This window comes from Leucoraja erinacea, chromosome 2 (genome assembly GCF_028641065.1).
Source record: "Leucoraja erinacea ecotype New England chromosome 2, Leri_hhj_1, whole genome shotgun sequence".
NCBI lineage: Eukaryota > Metazoa > Chordata > Chondrichthyes > Rajiformes > Rajidae > Leucoraja > Leucoraja erinaceus.
Genome location: NC_073378.1, coordinates 126,116,371 through 126,138,667, shown reverse-complemented (window position 1 = coordinate 126,138,667; position 22,297 = coordinate 126,116,371). Strand labels below are relative to the sequence as shown.

The following is a 22,297-nucleotide window of genomic DNA, read 5'->3' as shown; positions in this document are numbered from 1 at the left end:
AGCCTGTGTGTCAGTGCATGACAGGTCGCATCTGGTGTGCAAGCAGAATCACCCCCTGTGGAACCATACGCTCTCAGCTCATAGAGCCTCTCTCAGCTCATAGAGACTCGCGTATCCCACTGGTGTTGGTAAAATACGGCCATTTGCACATAAAACCTTCTTTAAAATTTGAATTAACAACAGGAAAGGTGCAATTACTATTTCTCCAGCGGGTAGCTGAAATTCCTAAACCCTGCACTGTGTAGTATCAGGAATGCCATTATATTTAGTGCTGGAAGTCACACAAAGCCAGGCTATTAAACCTTAAAAAACAGGCTTTTGTGTCAAAGGCCACAGTTATTGTTAAGCGAGATGCCTGCATTGGTCTCTGTTTGATCATTATGTCCTCCAATTAATGGTGGGTTGGCATGATCACCAGGTGTAGATTACCAACGTTAACCCCATGTATTTTCAATAATCCATTTGCTGGCAGCTCTCATTTTCCGCACCTATTTCCCCCCCACGCTACCCCACCAACTAAGTGCTTGCTGCCTGTTTCCCAGCAGGGCTGTCAACGTCTGCATGTGGCAACGGTTATGGGGATGAAAACCCTGCCAATTGTTACCTTTTTTTTAAAAGTAAGGAAAAATCTTATGACCAACCGAGACTGAGCACTCGAAATCTGAGACAAGGAAATCACGGAAAAGACCAAAAATAAAAACAAAAAGTTGCTGAAGAAACCCGGCGGTCAGGCAGCATCTCGGGGAAAATAGACACAAAAAGCTGCAGTAACTCAGCAGGGTCAGGCAGCATCTCTGGAGAAAAGGAATAGGTGATGTTTCGGGCGAGACCAATCTTCAGGTCTTCTTCAGCATATCTGGAAGACATAGATAAGTGAGGTTACTTAGTCAGGATCCTTCTTCAGACTCTGGGTCTGAAGGGTCCAAAACTAAACATCACTTATGCATGTCCTGCATAGATGCTGCTTTTTTTTTTAAGCTAGCATCTGCAGTTCCTTGTGTCTATGGAAAAGATCCACAAGGATAGATCAACAAGATCTGTCTGTGGAATTCTTTGCCACAGAAGGCTGTGGGGGCAAAGTCAGTGGATATATTTGAGGCAGAGATAGATAAAGTCAAAGTCAAAGTCAAATTTATTCGTCACATGCACCCGAAGGTGCAGTGAAATGAATTTGCCAGCAGCGATACTTAAAAAGAACACACAATACACAATAGAATTTAACACAAACATCCACCACAGCATTCTTCACTGTGGTGGAAGGCAACAGAGTTCAGTCAGTCCTCCTCCTCAAGATAGATTCTTGATTTGGTCGGGTGTCAGAGGTTATGAGGAGAAGGCAGGAGAATGGGGTTTGGAGGGAGAGATAGATCAGCCAGGATTGAAAGGCGGAGTAGCATTGATGGGCCAAATGGCCTAATGCTACTCCTATCCCTTATGATGCTATGATCGTCAGAAAAGAATAACATACTTGTAACAGCTATTTGTATCTTGAGCCAGCTCAAAGTGACACATACATTTACGATAATTAACAATAATGTTGCATGGAGGCTTGGATTACAGGCCTGAAATCCCAAAGTATTCCCCCTGTAAATCCAATGGGATTTCCAGTGGCCGGCTGGAAAAGTCATGTCCCTGGGAATCCATGACCTTGAGATGCACAGAAATAAAGTCTCCAACATTAGTTTCTAAATTTAGGATTTGAAGTTAATTAGCTGAGAAGAAAGCAGGATGTTATAGCACAAAGCACATCTCTTTTCGAAAGCTGCCAACATCGTCATGGTATTTTTAAGGGAAAAATAGTCTCTTGGTATTTTTAAGGGAAAGATAGCTGAATGGGTGAATTCACTCTGACAGGCAAAAGTTTTGGATGGAGGAAATCTTGGATATTAAATTTTGGGCAATATTATATCAGTTACCTAAAACATGTCCCATCCAAAATTCAACCACAATCACCTCATCTCTCTTCTCCCATCAGACACAAGGCACAACATTTTGAAAGCTCCTCCCACCAGATTAGGGAACAGCCCTTCTCCCCACTGTTATCAGACCCTGTGTCTCCACTTTGAAGGAAATTACCCGAAATTCGGGAAATTCTGGTTGTCTTCAGGTAATTTTAGGGAAATTAAATAGTTTCGGGAAATTTGGGGAAATTTCCACATCTGGCCCGCGGTAGTGGTCCAATCCGGTCCGCGGGATAATTTGGGGGGAAAAAGTATATTTACTACCATCCGCGCCTGCGCTGTTGGGGGAGGCCCGTCAGCAGCGTCACAATTGAAAATGGCGCCGGTGATGCAGTAGGGACGGAAAATGACGCCATCTCCCCGCGTGTGCGCAGTGGGTCCGGTATCCGTGCCTGCGCAGTTGGGGCGGCAGTCACACGCGCAGTTGGGGAATTTCAGGAAATACCATCAAATTCCAGGAAATTTGGGATTCTATTTAAGGACATTTTTCTTTTGAGGTGTGGAAGAATTGACCAGACCACTAAATGGTCTTCTCATAAATTAAGGGTGTAGTCCTGATCTCCCAACCTACCTCATACCAGCCTTTGCACTTTTTGACTGCAATTTATCTGTAGCTATTACACTATTGATATGCAAATTGGTTTATTATCATGTAGGAAGGAACTGCAGATGTTGGTTTAAACCGAAGATGGACACAAATTGCTGGAGTAACTCAGCGGGACAGGCAGCATTTCTGCAGAGAAGGAATGGGTGACGTTTTGGGTCGAGACCCTTCCTCAGACTATTATTTATTATTTTTTAACATAAATTTATTTAACTTTTTTTTCCTTTCCTCATCTGAGCTCCTATGTGGCCTCCGCATCAAATAGTACATTTACACGAGCACAATAGCACAACCATTACCAAACTTATGAAAGATTCGACTTACACAAGGGTCCATGGGACATAACCCTTACGTTAGTGGGGAGTGCCTCATAGTTATGGTGTTACAAGTTCAAGTTCAAGTTCAAGTAAGTTTATTGTCATGTGTCCCTGTATCGGACAATGAAATTCTTGCTTTGCTTCAGCGCACAGAACATAGTAGGCATTTACTACAAAACAGATAAGTGTGTCCATATACCATAATATAAATATATACACACGTGAATAAATAAACTGATAAAGTGCAAATAAAGTACTAAAGTTACAGAAAAGTTGTAGATTAAAAAAAATTGCAAGGACTGCAGTGAGTTAGATTGGTAGTTCAGGACTACACCCGGTCTTGTGGGAGGGCCAATAAGTCTGATAACAGTGAGGGAAAAAAAGTAGATGATATTGATTGGGTGAAAGGCTGCCTTGTGTGATGGACTAGGCTACATCCACAACTCTCTGCAGTTACTTGAGGTCTTGGATAGAACTGTTGCGAAACCAAACTGGAGAGGGTGATTGTGCAGGAAGGAACTGCAGATGCTGGTTTAAATTGAAGATGGACACAAAAAGCTGGAGTAACTCAGCGGGTCAGCCAGCATCTCTGGAGAGAAGGAATAGCTGACGTTTTGGGTCGACACCCTTCTTCAGACCTTTCTTCAGGATGCTTTCTGTGGTATATCTGTTGTAATTGTTAAGAGTCATTGGAGACATGCCAACCTTCCTAAGTCTTCTGGAGAAAGTTGAGGAGTTATGCCCCTTTCCTACTTAGGAAACCTGAACGGAAACCTCTGGAGACTTTGCGCCCCACCCAAGGTTTCCCTCCGGTTCCAGGAGGTTTTTGTTAGTCTCCCTACCTGCTTCCACTACCTGCAACCTCCGGCAACCACCTGCAACCTCCGGGAACCGCACGGAAACCTTGGGTGGGGCGCAAAGTCTCCAGAGGTTTCCGTTCAGGTTTCCTAAGTGGGACAGGGGCATTGTGGGCCTGTCCCAATTGGCGATTTTTTTTAGTCAACTGCCGGCGACTGTCATAGTCATAGCAGGTCGCCTGTAGTTACATAAACAATCGCCTAAGTGGGACAGGCCCATTAGTGTGCTTTCTTAGTTGTCGCTACAATGTGGTTGGTCGAGGACAAATTGTTGGTGATATGTACACTAACGAACCTGAAGAACTCGAACCATCTCAACTTCAGCACATTTGTCAACAAACTGCTCCTTGGTTTGTACTGACTGTATTTACTTTGCCAATGTCCACTAAATTCCATACTTTGGTACTGTTCACTTTGATGTACTTGATGTACTTTGATGAACCTGGTGTACTTGGGTATTGCTTAATTGTTCTCATGTACAACATGATTCGACTGGATCAGTTCAGTTTCAGTTTAGTTTATTGTCACGTGTGCCGAGGTACAGTGAAATGCTTTTGTTGCGTGCTAACCAGTCAGCAGAAAGACAATACACGATTACAATCGATTCATTTACAGTGTACAGAAACATGATAAGGGAATGACGTTTAGGGCAAGGTGAAGCCAGCAAAGTCCGATCAAAGAGAGTCCGAGGGTCACCAAAGAGGTAGATAGTAGTTCAGCACTGCAACAGCACACAAACAAAGTTTTTCTCTGCACCTTTGTTCACGTGACCAGGGGCGGAAAACCCGGGGGGGGGGGCGAGAGGAGACACGTCCCCCCCATGTTTTGAGAGGTGAGGGACATCCCCCCCAAGTTCTTGTAATCCCGATTTTAAAATCACCGTTTTTAGCGCTGGATTGAGCCTCCGAAGCCTCGCGCGTGAGTGTGCGCATGCACATGCGCGCGTGGCCTCCAAAAAATTGTGTCCCCCGTCCCCTCCATGTTTTGATAGTAAATTCCGTTCTTGCATGTGACAATTATATATCTACACCATTAGCTCTTCATCTTTTGATAGACACAAAACGCTGGAGTAACTCAGCGGGACAGGCAGCATTTAAGGATAGAAGGACTAGGTGACGTTTCGGGTCGAGACCCTTCTTCAGACTCCAGCATTTTGTGTCTATCCTCAGTGTCGACCAGCATCTGCAGTTCGTTCCGACGCGCTCTAAATCTGTGGTTCTGTATTGCAGGTCCAGAATGTTCCAGAAATTTCACTGAACAAAGCGGAGAGATCAAGTCACCTAGATTTCCCGAAAAGTATCCAAATAACCTGGAATGCACCTATATAATCTTTGCACCTGCCCTGGCAGAGATCCAGCTGGAGTTTGAAAGTTTTGACCTGGAATCGGATAGCAATCGAGAAGGAATGTTATGTCGCTTCGATAGACTGGAAATCTGGGATGGTTTACCAGGAGGTAAGAACAGTATTTTTTTCCAAGAAATTCTCTTTTTTTCTCATCTATTTTACTTGAAAAATTGAAGCCGCATATGTAATAATGCGTTGATCAGTCACTATCGCTTCTCCGTGGATTGGCACCTTGTCGTGGTGGAGAAACATGTGTGGACCTGAGATCCAGAGAGCTGTGCTCCTGGTAGGGCCACCCATGGCGGTAAGGTCGAGGGGGAGGTCTCTAGCAAAGAGCAATCCAACCAAGACCTCAATGGTGGAACAGGCGGAGGACGATGGCTGACCTTAGTGGAGCGTCACAACGGCTGGGAAGGCGGATGAAGGCTGCAGCAGAAATGGGTCTCCGGTCGTCTTGGACTCCATGCCACTGGATCCTGACCCAGATCTGTCATGGACCGTGGGGTGGCTGCCTGTGCACCAGTCTCCCCACGTTAAACAAAGTCACGCACAGGCGCCCTCCATATAGGGAATAGCACCCTGGAGACACCCTTGGTCAGCCATGACCGAAGGGGGCCTAAGAAGAAGAAGAAGTCACTAATGTCATTATACATTGCAAATTGTAAGTGGAAAATTGCTGTTAATAACACATTAGACTGGATATCGTAGAGCTCGTTCATAAACTGCTGGAACATCTGGACTCACAAACATTGCAATTTAAAAGATATTACTTTTATCCAACAAACGTTTTCAAACAAAATTGTAGTTAGTTTTTATTTACATACCATCCCAAACTGATGCAGGTTAAACAGAATATTGATGTGGTTTTTTTCAACGAAGATAAGTTTTGAATAAGTATTTCCAGTTAAAACAATGTAATTTTATTTTTAAAACAAAAGAAACCCATTGCCTCAAAATCATAATGTATTTTAATGTCAAGTGAGCTGAAAGTCCAAACAGGAGGAAGATTGCAACATTTAAACAGTAGTAAAACTTCCCAATACATCGCAGAGCAGTGTAACTAGACAAACATTGACATCTACTCAAACGAGATATTGAGGGATCACCAACTTCAAAGATATTTATTTTCTAGGCAGAAGGGCGTAACGGTAGAGCTACTGCCTTACAGCGCCAGAGACCCGAGTTCGATGCTGACTTGGAGTTTGGAGTTTGTACGTTCTCCCCGTGACCTGTGTGGGTTTTCTCTGAGATTTTCGGTTTCCTCCCACACTCTAAAGATGTACATGTTCGTAGGTTAATTGGCTTGGTATGAATGTAAAATTGTCCCTAGTGTGTGTTGGATAGTGTTAATGTGCGGGGATCGCTGGTTGGTGCGGACTCTGTTTCCGCCCTGTATCTATGAAACTAAAACTAAAAACTGAAGAAAATAAGGGACAAAGGGGTTTGGAGAGAGGACCTGAAAGCATGGGGCCTGAGCCATGGATGGAGTGAAGGAAGTGAGGATACACTTGGAAGAATTTTATAAGCTGGAGAATCAAGGATGGGAAAGTTGAGTGGACTATGTGCTCATCACATTGAGGTAGTATTGAGTTATGGGAAATAATTCACTAACTTAATTTTGTGATGAATTTCATTTCGCCGATATTTTTAAGGCAGTGATTGACTGGTTCTTGATTAGTGAGGGTGTTAAGGGTAGTAAGGGTTTAAAGGATGAAGGCAGGAGAATGGGGTTGAGAATGGGAAGAATAGGGTGGAATTCTCTGCCTCAGAGGGCGGTGGAGGCAGGTTCTCTAGATGCTTTCAAGTGAGAGCTAGATAGGGCTCTTAAAAATAGCGGAGTCAGGGGATATGGGGAGAAGGCAGGAACGGGGTACTGATTGGGGATGATCAGTCATGATCACATTGAATGGCGGTGCTGGCTCGAAGGGCCAAATGGCCATCTCCTGCACCTTTTGTCTATTGAGAGGGAGGGATAGATCAGCCATGATTGATTGGCGGAGTAGACTTGATGGGCCGAATGGCCTTACTCTGCTCCTAGGATTATGAACTGGAGAAAATGTTTGGGCACACCTTTGGAAAGTGCAGCGGCAGGATAATTAGGTTTCTCTGGCTCTCGTACCTCCCCCAACTTGTGTAGAAACATAGAAACATAGAAATTAGGTGCAGGAGTAGGCCATTCGGCCCTTCGAGCCTGCAACGCCATTCAATATGATCATGGCTGATCATCCAACTCAGTATCCCGTACCTGCCTTCTCTCCATACCCCCTGATACCCTTAGCCACAAGGGCCACATCTAACTCCCTCTTAAATATAGCCAATTAACTGGCCTCAACTATTCTCTGCGGCAGAGAGTTCCAGAGATTCACCACTCTCTGTGTGAAAAAAAGTTCTTCTCATCTCGGTTTTAAAGGATTTCCCCCTTATCCTCAAGCTGTGACCCCTTGTTCTGGACTTCCCTAACATCGGGAACAATCTTCCTGCATCTAGCCTGTCCAACCCCTTAAGAATTTTGTAAGTTTCTATAAGATCCCCTCTCAATCTCCTAAATTCTAGAGAGTATAAACCAAGTCTATCCAGTCTTTCTTCATAAAACAGTCCTGACATCCCAGGAATCAGTCTGGTGAACCGTCTCTGCACTCCCTCTATGGCAATAATGTCCTTCCTCAGATTTGGAGACCAAAACTGACTAGCAAGAAAACTCCCTCAAGTATGTGCGTGCGAAGAGTTCATATTTCAACACAGTGAAAATGTAGAGCGTTGGTGGTTAGGAGAAGGCTTGTTCGAGTAGTGATTTGATGGTGGGAGGCATTAATCTTGGAGATATTGATACAGCGAAGGGCTCAGAGATGTAATTATGAGCACCAGGCGGTTCACTGAAATAATAGTTCTCCCATGGATCTCGGCTCTGGTGATTTAGAATCTTATGAATTGTAGAAATGATAGCATGAATTTTGGCTCGTGGCTCTGCTGTTGCTGTTAACTGGGTGGAACGGTGGCGCAGCGGTAGAGTTACAGCGCCTGCAGCGCTAGGGACCCGGGTTCGACCCCGACTATGGGTGCTGTCTGTGCGGAGTTTGCACGTTCTCCCCGTGACCACGTGGGTTTTCCCCGGGATCTTTGGTTTCCTCCCACACTCCAAAGACGTGCATAGTTGCAGGTAAATTGGCTTGGTATAAGTGTAGATTGTCCCTAATGTGTGTGGGGTAGTGTTAATGTGCGGGGATCGCTAGTCAGTGTGGGCCAAAAGGCCTGTTTCCGCACTTCATTTCTAACCTAAACTAAACTCTTCAACTGAGGCTATCTTCACTCATCTGCTATTTCTCATCATTTCCCCATATTCCATCAGCATGCTTCCTTCTCAACAATGTATTCAGTTGGCTTTGAAATGATGTTGGATTTTCTGCCTCAATTCCTGTACCTGTTCCTATTCTAATAATCTACTATGTTTTATAATTGCTTCTAACTTCTCTCTTTGTTAACTGAGCGCAAGTCTTTGTTACCGATTCACCAGCCCGTGGAAATAATTTTCACCTATTTACCCTTTCAAAACCTATCATTACTTTTTGGTTCAAGGGAAGAAAGGTGCAATATTTCGTCTTTTTTCACAGCTTTAACTTTTAATTCCAGATATCATGCGTGTCAATCTTCACTGTTTTCCTTTCCATAGCTCCAATATCCTTGGCTATACTGGGATAGCATGCATTATTTGACAGTAGCTTCATGCTTTCAGCTTTACTTTCTTGCTCCTCCATTTAATGGCATTATGTATGAGTTCCAGAATTTTATTTCTAGTATCGTTTAGTTTAGTTTAAAGAACTAACAGCGTGAAACAGGCCCTACGGCCCACTGAGTCCATGCTGGCCAGCAATCATCCATACAGTAATCTTACACACTAGGGACATTATACAGAAGCCAATTAACTTACAAGCTTGTACGCCTCTGGAATGTGGGAGGAAACCCCAGAGCACCCAGAGAAAACCCACGCAGTCACGGGGAGAAGGTACAAACTCTGTATGGACAGCAGCTGCAGTCAGGATCGAATCTGGTGTTGATAAGTGATAGGAGCAGAATAAGGTCATTTGGCCCATCAAGTCTATCATTCAATCATGGCTGATCTATCATTCCCTGTTGACCCCATTCACCTGCCTTCTCCACATAACCCCTGACACCCGCACTAATCAAGAATCCATCTATCTCTGCCTTAAAAATATCCATTGACTTGGCCTCTGGCGCTGTAAGGCAGCAACTCTACCGCAGCCCCACTGTGAGCAACTATTATTATTTTTTATGATGTCTCAGATTTCCATCTTTAAAGTGAATCCCTCAGATTAACCCTCGGATTACTGTTTACCTTCATGTCATTGTGTACATACTTAACTATCCTTAACTATCCTTTCTTGAAACACATGAGATCCTGAGAGAAGGCATGACAGACAGGCTGTGGAGATGTCTTTACTCGTGAGAAAATCTCGAATGAGGGGACATTATTACAAAGGTTAGGGGGCAATCATTTAGTCAAGTCGAGTTCATTCACAAGTATTTTTGAAAGGATGTGCAATTGTTGGCTGTGTGCCAAAGAGGTGATAGGCTCAGTGCAGATCAGTTGCCCTCTCCTTCAGTTTACTCATGTTCTTAAAGTTATTTTCCAACAAGGTATCTGCATGAAGAGACTCACGTTATCATTCCCCTATTATTGGTCATCAAAAAAAACGTAGATATCTTTTATCATCTAGTTGCCGATATCCCGATCATTTATTTGAATGAAAACAAAGGAGGTACTTGCATCACACTATGGGACACTTCTCACTCAATCCTACTATCTGTTTCAGAAGGAGCTGCAGATGCTGGTTTACACCAAAGATACACACAAAATGCTGGAGTAACTCAGCAGGACGGGCAGCATCTGGAGAGAAGGAGTGGGTGGCGTTTTGGGCCGAGACCCTTTCTCAGTCCCTTCACTCCAGAGATGCCAGGCAGCATCCCTGGAGAGAAGGAACGGGTGAAAGTGGGGTCCCTGAAGAAGGGTCTCGATCCGAAATCTCACCCGGATCTTCTATCATAAGGTCATGTCATGAGTGATAGGAGTTTCTGGTCATTCGGCCCATCAAGTCTACTCCGCCATTCAATCATAGAATAGAATAGAATAGAATGCAATTTATTGTCATTCAAACCTAGGTTTGAACGAAATACCATTTCTACAGTTTTTTACATTACAAAACAATCCAAGACCCACACTTAACACAGTTTACATAAACATCCATCACAGTGAGTCTCCAACATCTCCTCACTGTGATGGAAGGCAAAGTCTTTATCTCTTCCCTTTGTTCCTTCTCCCGCGGTCCAGCAGTCCAACTGCAGTGTCGAGGCGAACTGGGGCTCCGATGTTAAAGCCCCCGGCGGGCGATGGTAAGTCCTGAGGCCGTTTAAGCCACGCCGGGCGATGTTAGGCCCCGGCTCCATGTCCTTAAACCCGCGATTCCAGCGGGAGTAGTCGCCGTTGCGGAGCTCGGAAAAGCGGTCTCCCGCCAGGGACCTGCGAGCTCCCGATGTTCCCGTCCACCGGGTCTGCGGCCGGTGCCTCCGAACTCCAAAAGTCGGGTCGCAGCCGCGCGCCACCACAGCTCTTCCCGCTCCGAAGTTGGCCAGCTCCGCGATGTCAGTTCCGCAGGCTCTGCAACTGGAGCCCTCAGGTTAGTCCCGGCCGGAGGTCGCCGCCGGCTCCACGATGTTAGGCCCAACGACATCCGAGACCCGACAGGGAATAGTCGGGTCCCCGTACAGGGAAGAGATTTAAAACAGTTTTCCCCCAGCCCCCCCCCCCCCCCCCCCCCCATATACACAGCTAAAAAATAAAATAAAAACTAACTCAAGACATACATTTAACAAGACAAAAATAAAAAAAGACAGACGACTATAGTCAAGCCGCTGCCGTTAGGCGCCACCACTGTACATGGCTGATGTATCTCTTCCTTCTAACTCCATTCTCCTGCCTATCTCTGTCTTAAAAATATCCACTGACAATTGACGGCCTCCACAGCCTTCGGTGGCAAAGAATTCCACAGATTCACCACCCTCTGATTAATGAAATATCTCTCCTCATCTCCTTCCTAAAGGAACATCCTTTAATTCCGAGGCTATGACCTCTAGTCCTAGACTCTCCCACTAGTGGAAACATCCTCTCCATCACTCAAGTTCAAGTTCAAGTGAGTTTATTGTCATGTGTCCCTGTATATGACAATGAAATTCTTGCTTTGCTTAAGCACACAGAACATAGTAGGCATTTACTACAAAACAGATAAATGTGTCCATATACCATAATACAAATATATACACACATGAATAAATAAACTGATAAAGTTCAAATAGCAGAAAATGGGTTATTAATAATCAGAGTTTTGTCCGAGTCAGGTTTAATAGCCTGATGGCTGTGGGGAAGTAGCTATTCCTGAACCTGGTTGCTGCAGTCTTCAGGCTCCTGTTCCTTCTACCTGAAGGTAGCAGGGAGATGAGTGTGTGGCCAGGATGGTGTGGGTCTTTGATGATACTGCCAGCCTTTTTGAGGCAGCGACTGCGATAAATCCCCTCGATGGAAGGAAGGTCAGAGCCGATGATGGACTGGGCAGTGTTTACTACTTTTTGTAGTCTTTTCCTCTCCAGGGCGCTCAAATTGCCGAACCAAGCCACGATGCAACCGGTCAGCATGCTCTCTACTGTGCACCTGTAGAAGTTAGAGAGAGTCTTCCTTGACAAACCGACTCTCCGTAATCTTCTCAGGAAGTAGAGGCGCTGACGAGCTTTTTTGATAGTTGCGTTAGTTTTCTCGGACCAGGAAAGATCTTCAGTGATGTGCACGCCCAGGAATTTGAAGTTCTTGACCCTTTCAACCATTGACCCGTTGATATAAATGGGGCTGTGGGTCCCCCTCCTCCTCCTTCCAAAGTCCACAATCAGTTCCTTGGTTTTGCTGGTGTTGAGGGCCAGGTTATTGCGCTGGCACCATATGGACAGTTGCTCGATCTCCCTTCTATATTCTGACTCATCCCCATCAGTGATACGCCCCACAACAGTGGTGTCGTCAGCGAACTTGATGATGGAGTTCGCACTGTGGTTGGCGATGCAGTCATGGGTATAGAGTGAGTACAGCAGCGAACTGAGCACGCAGCCTTGAGGTGCTCCCGTGCTGATTGTTATTGAGGCTGACACATTTCCACCAATACGAACAGACTGTGGTCTGTGGATGAGGAAGTCGAGGATCCAGTTGCAGAGGGATGCGCAGAGACCCAGTTCTGCGAGTTTGGTAACCAGTTTGGAGGGGATGATTGTGTTGAATGCCGAGCTGTAATCGATGAATAACAGCCTGACACATGAGTTTTTGTTGTCCAAGTAGTCCAGAGCGGAGAGGAGGGCCAGCGAGATCGCATCCTCCGTTGATCTGTTGTGGCGGTAAGCGAACTGCAGTGGGTTCAGGTTTTTGTCGAGGTAGGAGTGGATTTTCGCCATGATCAACTTCATCACCACCGGCGTTAGTGCCACAGGTCGATAGTCATTGAGGCACGTCACCTTACTCTTCTTGGGCACCGGTATAATTGATGCCCTTTTAAAGCAGGTGGGGACCACAGACCTCAGAAGTGAGAGGTTGAAAATGTCCGTAAAAACTCCCGCCAGTTGGTCCGCACAGGTTTTTAGAACACGACCGGGTATACCATCAGGACCAGGTACTTTTATCCAGTTCTCGCTCCAAGCCTTTCACTATTCCATTTGTTTCAATGAGATCCCCCCTCATTCTTCTAAACTCCAGTGAGTAGAGGCCCAGTGCCATCAAATGCAGGTTCAGCTATCAAACTCAGGTTAACTTCAACCTATGAAGCAAGCAGGTTAACATAAAACAAAGTTCTACCCACTCATTCATGTGATCATTCTTGTAAAGCTCCTCTGGACCATCTCTCCAGAGCCAGCACATCCTTCCTCAGATATGGTGCCTAAAATGGCTCACAATATTACAAATGCCACCTGACCAGCATCTTATAGAACCTCAGCATTAGATCCCTGTTTTTGTATACAAGCCCTCTAGAACAGGGGTTCCCAACCTTTTTCGTCCCGTTTACCCCAGGCAATTTTAATAGCACATAACAATGTTATTTCACTTATTTATGAACAACTAATGATGAACAGATACCGGTACACCAGAACCAAGCACAATCAGTCAATGAGAAAAAATCTGAACAAATCCAGAATCAACAAATTTACCCCCTGGGTAGGCAAAATTTACCCCCTGGGGGCAAACCTACCCCAGATTGGGAACCCCTTGCACCAGAACTAAATGTTTGCATTGAGTTTGCTTCCAGAGATGCTGCATGTCCTACTGAGTTACTCCAGCATTTTGTGCCGACTTTCTGTTTCCTTGTCTACAACATTAATTGCCTAAAACGACCACATAATTGAGAGTAGACAAAAATGCTGGAGAAACTCAGCGTGTGTGGCAGCATCTATGGAGCGAAGGAAATAGGCAACGTTTTGTGCCGAAACTTTTTTCCAGCATCTGCAGTTCCTTCTTAAACATAATTGAGAGTCGTAACTTTGGCAGGTTTCAACGCGAAAATGGGCTAGAATTCGGGAACGCCATGGAGTACATTTTTTATAGAACTCATTTGACAGACATTTATGGAATTAGTGCAGTTACAATGAATGTATGCTCCATTGTGGGCTGAAGCAAGCGGATCAAAGGCAGTTTTCTAAAATTGCCTTTCCAAAAATAACTTTGAGATAATTAATTTCATTGCAACAATTACTCGCAGTAATTAATTTATAATTTCTTTATCTGTAAATGCCTGAATCTGTAGCAATGGTGTAAAATGTATTAGTTATTCCGGTTAAGAAGTAATTCTTCAGTAATCTTTCAAACACGACCTATACTTGGACACGGACATTAGCCTCTTCGTTGTGCTGGAAAAGTAATTTGAACAGTTATATTAAGCTGTGTTTGATAACGTTAGATCGACACAAAATGCTGGAGTAACTCAGAGGGACAGGCAGCATCTCTGGAGAGAGGGAATGGCTGACATTTCGGGTCGAGTCTCTTCTTCAGACTGAAAGTCGCAGGAAAGGGAAACGAGAGAGATATGGACGATAATGTACAGAACAAATTAATGAAAGATATGCAAAAAAGTAACGATGATAAAGAAAACAGGCCATTGTTAGCTGTTTGCTGGGTGAGAATGAGAAGCTGGTGTGACTTGGGTGGGGGAGGGATGGAGAGAGAGGGAATGCAGGGGTTACTTGAAGTTAGAGAATTCAATATTCATACCACTGGGTGGTAAACTGTCCAAGGGAAATATGAGATGCTGTTCCTCCAATTTGTGTTTAGCCTCCATGGAGGAGGCCCAGGACAGAAAGATCTGTGTGGGAATGGGAAGGGGAATTATGCCCCTGTCCCACTTAGGAAACCTGAACGGAAAACTCTGGAGACTTTGCGCCCCACCCAAGGGTTCCGTGCGGTTCCCGGAGGTTCCCGGAGGTTTTTGGCAATCTCCCTACCTGCTTCCACTACCTGCAACCTCCGGCAACCACCTGCAACCTCTGGGAACCGCACGGAAACCTTGGGTGGGGCGCAAAGTCTCCAGAGGTTTCCGTTCAGGTTTCCTAAGTGGGACAGGGGCATAAAAGTGTTTGGCAACCGTGAGATCTGGTATGTCGAGGTGGACTGAGCGAGGGTGTTCAGCGAAATGATCGCCCAGTCTACGTTTGGTCTCGCCGATGTATCAGAGTCCGCATCTTGAACAACGGATACAGTAGATGAGGTTGGAGAAGGTGCAAGTGAACCTGTGCCTCACCTGATATGCAGCATTAAGGGCCTGTCCCATTTGGGTGTCGTTTGCGCATCATTTAAGCGACACTACGCACGACACGCGCTTCGAGACATGCATGTGACACACGCATGGCGTGCATTACGCGTGCATGGTGGCGTAGGCAGTGAAGCGCGGTAGTGCACGGTGCCCAGGATTTTGGGATTCTCAAAATCCTCGCACGCCACCTGCGTGACGCGCAAATGACACTCAAGTGGGACAGGGGTTGTGTGCTGAATCACTACTCACTTGGTTTGTGTGTGGATTGGAATGAAAGGCAATTTCCCCATGTTGGCACATTACTGAGCCAAGTCCTTCCTATCAGCTCAAGCTGAGATTTTAAAGTGGATTTTAACATGCTTACACTGAAAGTATGTGTCTGATATTAAGGCCAAGGATTATTGGCACTGAGTGAAATGGCTATTTAGTTTTATTTGCAGGGTAGAGCAGATATCAGTAATTTAAAATGCCTTATTTCCCAGTTAGTTTCAGAAAGATACCTTTTCATGTTTGATTCTTTCTGTAACTCCTGCTGTGTGCGACATGTTTATTGCGATACTGGAATTGTATTCAGAAAGTGTTACCTGATTGGAATTTCGAAGCACTGCTGTTCACACTGTACTTTTTCTGACACTTTGACTTACGTTACAGGAGCTGGCACCGTAACAGGTTTCAGAACCACAAACCTTTGTCTCCTGAGGCATCAGACCATTTTTGTTGCAATGGTGCCCAGTCAAACAGTTCTGCAAAATTGGCCACTTGGTTACGCCCAAGATAAATATTCTTGATTGGCAATATTACTGTGATGAATCTGTCGAGGTGCGAGCACATCGATGTGATGCGTGGATGGAGAAGGATTATCATTGAATGGTGAACACGAGAGGGCAGCATGGTGGCTTAGCGGTAGAGTCGCTGCCTTACAGCGCTTGAATTGCCGGTGACCCGGGTTCAATCCCGACTATGTGTGCTGTCTGTACAGAGTTTGTATGTTCTTCCCGTGAACACGTGGGTTTTCTCCGAGATCTTTGGTTTCCTCCCACACTACAAAGACGTACATGTTTGTAGGTTAATTGGCTTGATAAATGGAAAAATAAATTGCCCCTAGTCTGTGCAGGATAGTGTTAATGTGCAGGAATCGCTGGTCGGCGCGGACCTGGTGGGCCAAATGGCCTTTTTCAGCGCTGTATCTCTAAACTAAACTAAAATGCTGGACCGAGGAAGGGTCTCGACCCGAAACGTTGCCCATTCCTTCACTCCAGAGATGCTGCCTGTCCCGCTGAGTTACTCCAGGATTTTGTGTCTATGACCAGTTTAAAGCAGCATCTGCAGTTCCTTCCTGCACACACATCAGTGAATGATTATCTGGAGCAACTGGTCACAGGATGACTTCAAGGTTACATGTTCATGACACCTCAGCACTGTAATCACAAAGTAAACGGTATTTATTGTACATACTGACAGCTGGCTTGGATCATGGATTTACGCACATGTAATGCAATCTTAGTGTCAAGATGACTTTTTAAATTGCTGGAGCAATTTTTGCGGTTTCATGAGGTAATCCAGCTTCCTCAGTGGAGCTGCAGTGACTGCCTCGTGAATACATCCAAGTGAGCAATTATGAAAAGCGAACAAAATAGTTCATATTTAGAATTCCTCTTGCAAAACTAATCAGTTTTCAAAATCATAATGCCTGTGCTTCTGAAGAAATCACTTTCGGCAGTCACGGTGGCACAGTGGTAGAGTTACTGCCTTACAGCGCTTGTAGCGCCCGAGACCCGGGTTCGATTCCGATTATGGGTGCTGTCTGTACGGAGTTTGTACATTCTCCCCATGACCTACATGGGTTTTCTCTGGGATCTTCGGTTTCCTGCAAATATATATATATATCTATATTACTAAAAGTCTGATCTTGACAGCTTTTGGCTCACTGTGATTTCTGAGAGAACGCTGCCATCTACGGCCGTCATTTTTGGCCACCTCGCTCAGACCCTCCCTCCGCCTTCCTGGACCAGAGGATTTTTCCCATCGATGAACAATCAGAGAGATATTAATGTTTTAAAAATATTTGCCATTCTCTGCTGCCCCTGCTGGTGGGAGGGGGGAGGGACTATAAAACCCAGAAATGTTGTGCCTCACTCAGTCTCTGCAAGATGCAGGAAACCAGAGGGTCACGTGTCTCTGGGCTCTGAATAACACTGAACACATGTCTACTCAACCATGAGAGCCCTTGTGGTGTGAAAATGTTTGAAAATGAAAATATGGTATTTGGGGGGTTTGGGTTGAAGTAAAAAGGCACTGCACGCAAATAGTTATTTGGGGGGTTTGGGTTGAAGTAAAAAGGCACTGCATGCAAATGGTTGTTTGTCTAAACTTGACAACTTCCTGTTTGCACTATATTGATGTTAGATAAAACGCTACCACTTATGGCTGTGATTTTTGGCCATCTTACTCAGTCCCCGTCTGCTCATCAGGTGCAGAGGATTCTTCCCATCAATGAAAAACAAAAGTGTTATTAGTGTTTAAAAATTGTTGGGAATCTCTCGCCTGTCAATCACGCCATGAAGGCACATGTTTTCTGGTGGGAAGAGGAGGGATTATAAAACCCGGAAGTGTGGGTGTGGCTCAGTCTCTGCATGATGAGGGATGGAGAGGTCGTGACTCTGTCTGAGCTGTGAATCAACTGAACAACACTGGATATCTACTAAACTGTGAGTGTTGTTTTGTGTGGTTTTATGGTGGTTTTTATGGTGGTATCACACTGCTTGAAATAGTATGAAATTGCATTTGAATGTGGTGGCCTTGCACCCTCCTTGAAATGGTAGGAAACTTCATTTGAATTTGGTGGCCTTGCACCCTGCTTGAAATGGAATTTCACGGAATAACCATGAGTCAACTGCCAGCCCACCAGCCGTGAGTGAGCGAGCTGCCAACACACCAGGCTTGAGTGACTGAGCCCAAGAATCCATTTGGCCCATAATATCCATACTAGTCCTCTGGAAACCAGTCCCTTCAGCTCACAAAACCCATACTAGTGCTCCAGAAAGCACCACCCCCCTCCCCCCCACTGGCCCACTGGAATTGGTGGAGAGGTGGAATATTGCGTTGGGGGACCAGCCCCTCCCATGTGAGCATTGGACCCAACAGGTCCCACTTAGTCTAGTATATATATATATATATATATATATATATATATATATATATATATATAGTGAATTCAGAAAGTATTCAGACCCCTTCACTTTTCCACATTTTGTTACGTTACAGCCTTATTCTAAAATGGATTAAATTCCTTTGCTTATCATCAATCTACACACAATACTTCATAATATAAAAACGAAAACAGGTGTTTAGAAATTTTTGCAAAGTAATTAAAAATAAATAACTGAAATATCGCATTTACATAAGTATTCAGACCCTTTGCTATGACACTCAAAATTGATCTTCGGTGCATCCTGTTTCCATTGATTATCCATGAGATGTTTCTACAACTTGAGTGGAGTCCACCAGTGGTAAATTAAATTGATTGGACATGATTTGGAAAGGCACACATCTGTCTGTATAAGGTCCCACAGTTGACAGTGCATGTCAGAGCAAAAACCAAGCCATGAAGACAAAGGAATTGTCAGTAGACCACCGAGACAGGATTGTGTCGAGACCCAGATCTGGGGAAGGGTATAAAACAATTTCTGCAGCATTGCAGGTCCCGAAGAGCACAGTGGCCTCCGTCATTCTTAAATGGAAGAACATTGGAACCACCAGGACTCTTCATAGAACTGGCCGCCCGGCCAAACTGAGCAATCGGGTGAGAAGGGCCTTGGTCGGGGAGGTGACCAAGAACCCGATGGTCATTCTGACAGAGCTCCAGAGTTCCTCTATGGAGATGGGAGAAACTTCCAGAAGGTCAACTATATCTGCAGCACTCCATCAATCAGGCCTTTATTGTAGAGTGGCCAGATGGAAGCCACTCCCCAGTAAAAGGCACATGACAGCCTGCTTGGAGTTTTCCAAAAGACACCTAAACAAGTTTCCCTGGCCTGATGAAACCAAGATTGAACTCTTTGGCCTGAATGCCAAGTGTCACGTCTGGAGGAAACCAGGCACCGCTCATCACCTGGCCAATACCATACCTACGGTGAAGCATGATGGTGGCAGCATCATGCTGTGGGGGTGGTTTTCAGCGGCAGGGACTGGGAGACTAGTCAGGATCGAGGTAAAGATGAACGGAGCAAAGTACAGAGAGATCCTTGATGAAAACCTGCTCCAGAACGTTCAGAACCTCAGACTGGGGCAGAGGTTCATCTTCCAACAGGACAACGACCCTAAGACAATACAGGAGTGGCTTTGTGACAAGTCTGTGAATGTCCTTGAGTGGGCCAGCCAGAGCCCGGACTTGAACCCGATCAAATATATCTCTGGAGGGACCTGAAAATAGCTGTGCAACGACGCTCCCCATCCAACCTGACAGAGCTTGAGAGGATCTGCAGAGAAGAATGGGATGAATTACCCAAATACAGGTGTGCCAAGCTTGTAGTGTTGTACCCAAGAAGACTCGAGGCTGTAATTGCTGTCAAAGGTGCCTCAACAAAGTACTGTAAAGGGGCTGAATACTTATATAAATGTGATATTTCAGTTATTTATTTTTAATTACATTGCAAAAATTTCTAAACACCTGTTTTCACTTTTTTATTATGGGGTATTGTGTGTAGGTTGATGATAAAAAAAATAATTTAATCCATTTCACAATAAGGCTGTAACGTAACAAAATCTGTAAAAGGTGAAATGGTCTGAATACTTTCTGAATGCACTGTATCTCTCTCTCTCTCACTCTCACTCACTCTCTTATACAATGTATTGCTTCAGTGGCATCAGTTTGAATATATATCTCCTTGTTCCTTCACTTTGATTTAGTACTCTGTTGCTGAGATGAAGGTGGAAACTTGATAATAAACAGCAACAGCAGCTGATAAATACTTTGTCCCCAGAGGACTTCCTGGAAGTATCGCACATAGCAAATTACTCCCTTAAAACCCTGAGAAGGAACAGATATACAGAGGAACGAGATATGGAAGCGGAGATATATAGAGACGGAAAGGATAATGAAAAGAGGGAGAAACTCATCTCCCACTACAAGGGTAAGCACCGATGCAAGAATTGTGGAGAGGACAAAGTGGAAGATAAGATAGATTACCAATCATAACAGACACCAAATGCTGGAGTAACTCAGCGGGACAGACAGCATCTCTGGAGAGAAGGAATGGGTGATGTTTCAAGTTGAGACCCTTCCACCGACTGAGACTCGGGGGAGGGGGGGTGGTGGGGGAAGGGAAACGAGAGATATAGAAGGTGATGTGGAGAGATATAGAACAAATGAATGAAAGATATGCAAAAAAGTAACAGTGATGTTAAAGGAAAGAGGCCATTGTTAGCTGTTGCTCTGCTCATCCAGCCTCCCCATGCAAATGATGCAAGGTGCTTTGCATGCCATTTACTTTATCACTTCAATCTTATCTGATATCATATTGCAAGCATTTTTATTATTGTAAAACACCTGACTGTGCTGTTGCAGCTATTCAAAAAGCAGAGTGTTAGGTAACAAATGGCTTAGACTCATTGGGAGGAACAGAAATAGAAAAAGTAAATGGAAGAAACATAGAAACGAAATCCAGTAAAGGGGGCGGTCACGGTAGCGCAGCGGTAGAGTTGCTGCCTTACAGCGCTTGCAGCACCATAGATCCGGGTTCGATCCCGACCACGGGCGCTGTCTGCACGGAGTTTGTCCGTTCTCCCCGTGACCTGCGTGGGTTTTCTCCGAGATCTTTGGTTTCCCCCCACACTCCAAAGACGTGCAGGTTTGTAGGTTAATTGGCTTGGTATAAATGTAAATTGTCCCTCGTGTGTTGGATGGTGTTGAGTTGCAGGGATCGCTGGTCGGTGCGGACTCGGTGGGCCGAAGGGCCTGTTTCCGTGCTGTATCTCTAAACTAAGCTAAACTATAAAGGAAATAAATGAAAAGCGAATGTCTCATTTCAAAAAAAAAATATTTGTCAACCATGAAAAGCCGACAATACCAACATCTTATTATCCATCCAAATTTGTTTGTGTCATTCCTTGCTTAGTCATCAATTAAGTCATTTCAGGCATAAGATGGACACAAAAAGCTGGAGTAACTGAACGGGACAGGCAGCATCTCTGGAGAAGAGGAATGGGTGACATTTTAGGTCGGGACCCTTCTTGTCACCTATTCCTTCTCTTCAGAGATGCTTCCTGTCACTCTGAGTTACTCCAGCATTTTATGTCTATCTTCAGTTTAAACCAGCAGCTGTAGTTCCATCCGACTCATTTCAGTCATACTTTGCATTTAATGGAAGAACATTTTAAGATATGCTTCATTCTGTGACCTGAATCCATTAAAACCACAAAAATCCTTTAGATTTCTTGAACTTTTGAAACCTTGTCAAGAACCTTTTTACTGTGAGGAGATAGTAGATATTCTTGTTTTTTTTTAATTGAAAGCCTGCCACCTGGGGAATGCTGCATCTGTTAAGGTTTCTTTGTTATTGATTCAGTACAACCTGTAGAATGGCACACTCAATAATATAACTATTTTCTGGCAGATAGACATCAAAATTCATAGCATGACAGCAATCCTAGAACAGGACGGAAATTAGTTTGTGTCAGAAGGAACTGCACACTCGCACAAGCACACACGCACACACACGCACACGCACACACACACACATATACATATACACACATATATATACACACACACACACGCACACTCACACTCACACTCACACACATACATATACACCCACATATATACACTCACACTCACACTCACACTCACACACATATGTACACCTGCACATATACACACACACACACACACACACACCACACACACACACACACACACACACACACACACACACACACACACACACACACACACACACACACACATACACACACACCACACACACACACACACATGTACCAACACACACCCACATACACACACCCACATATGTATACACACCCACATACACACACACACGTACCAACACACACCCACATACACACACCCACATATGTATACACACTCACATACACACACACACGTTTATATGCACACACCCACATATGTATACACACATATATATATATGTGTGTGTGTGTATACATACAGTACATGCATACACACACACATAAAAACAAACAAACAAACAATAATATTGCAAAAAGATAAAACCATTGCCCCCCAGTCTATGTAGTTCAGAGCTTATTTGGAGGTTAGTGTTTAATAGCTTGATGGCTATAGAGAACATGGAAGCAGATCATTCAACCTTGCATTGATGGAAATTCTAT

General features: G+C 44.6%; 1 protein-coding gene across 1 annotated transcript in view; it reads left to right on the top strand.

Annotated features, from left to right (window-relative positions):
- Positions 1 to 22,297, top strand: part of nrp1a (neuropilin 1a) — a 249,136-nt gene that overhangs the window by 78,554 nt on the left and 148,285 nt on the right. Inside the window, exon 5 of the mRNA XM_055665192.1 lies at positions 4,969 to 5,193. Coding sequence (XP_055521167.1) covers positions 4,969 to 5,193 — 225 coding nt within the window. The remainder of the gene's footprint in view (positions 1 to 4,968; positions 5,194 to 22,297) is intronic.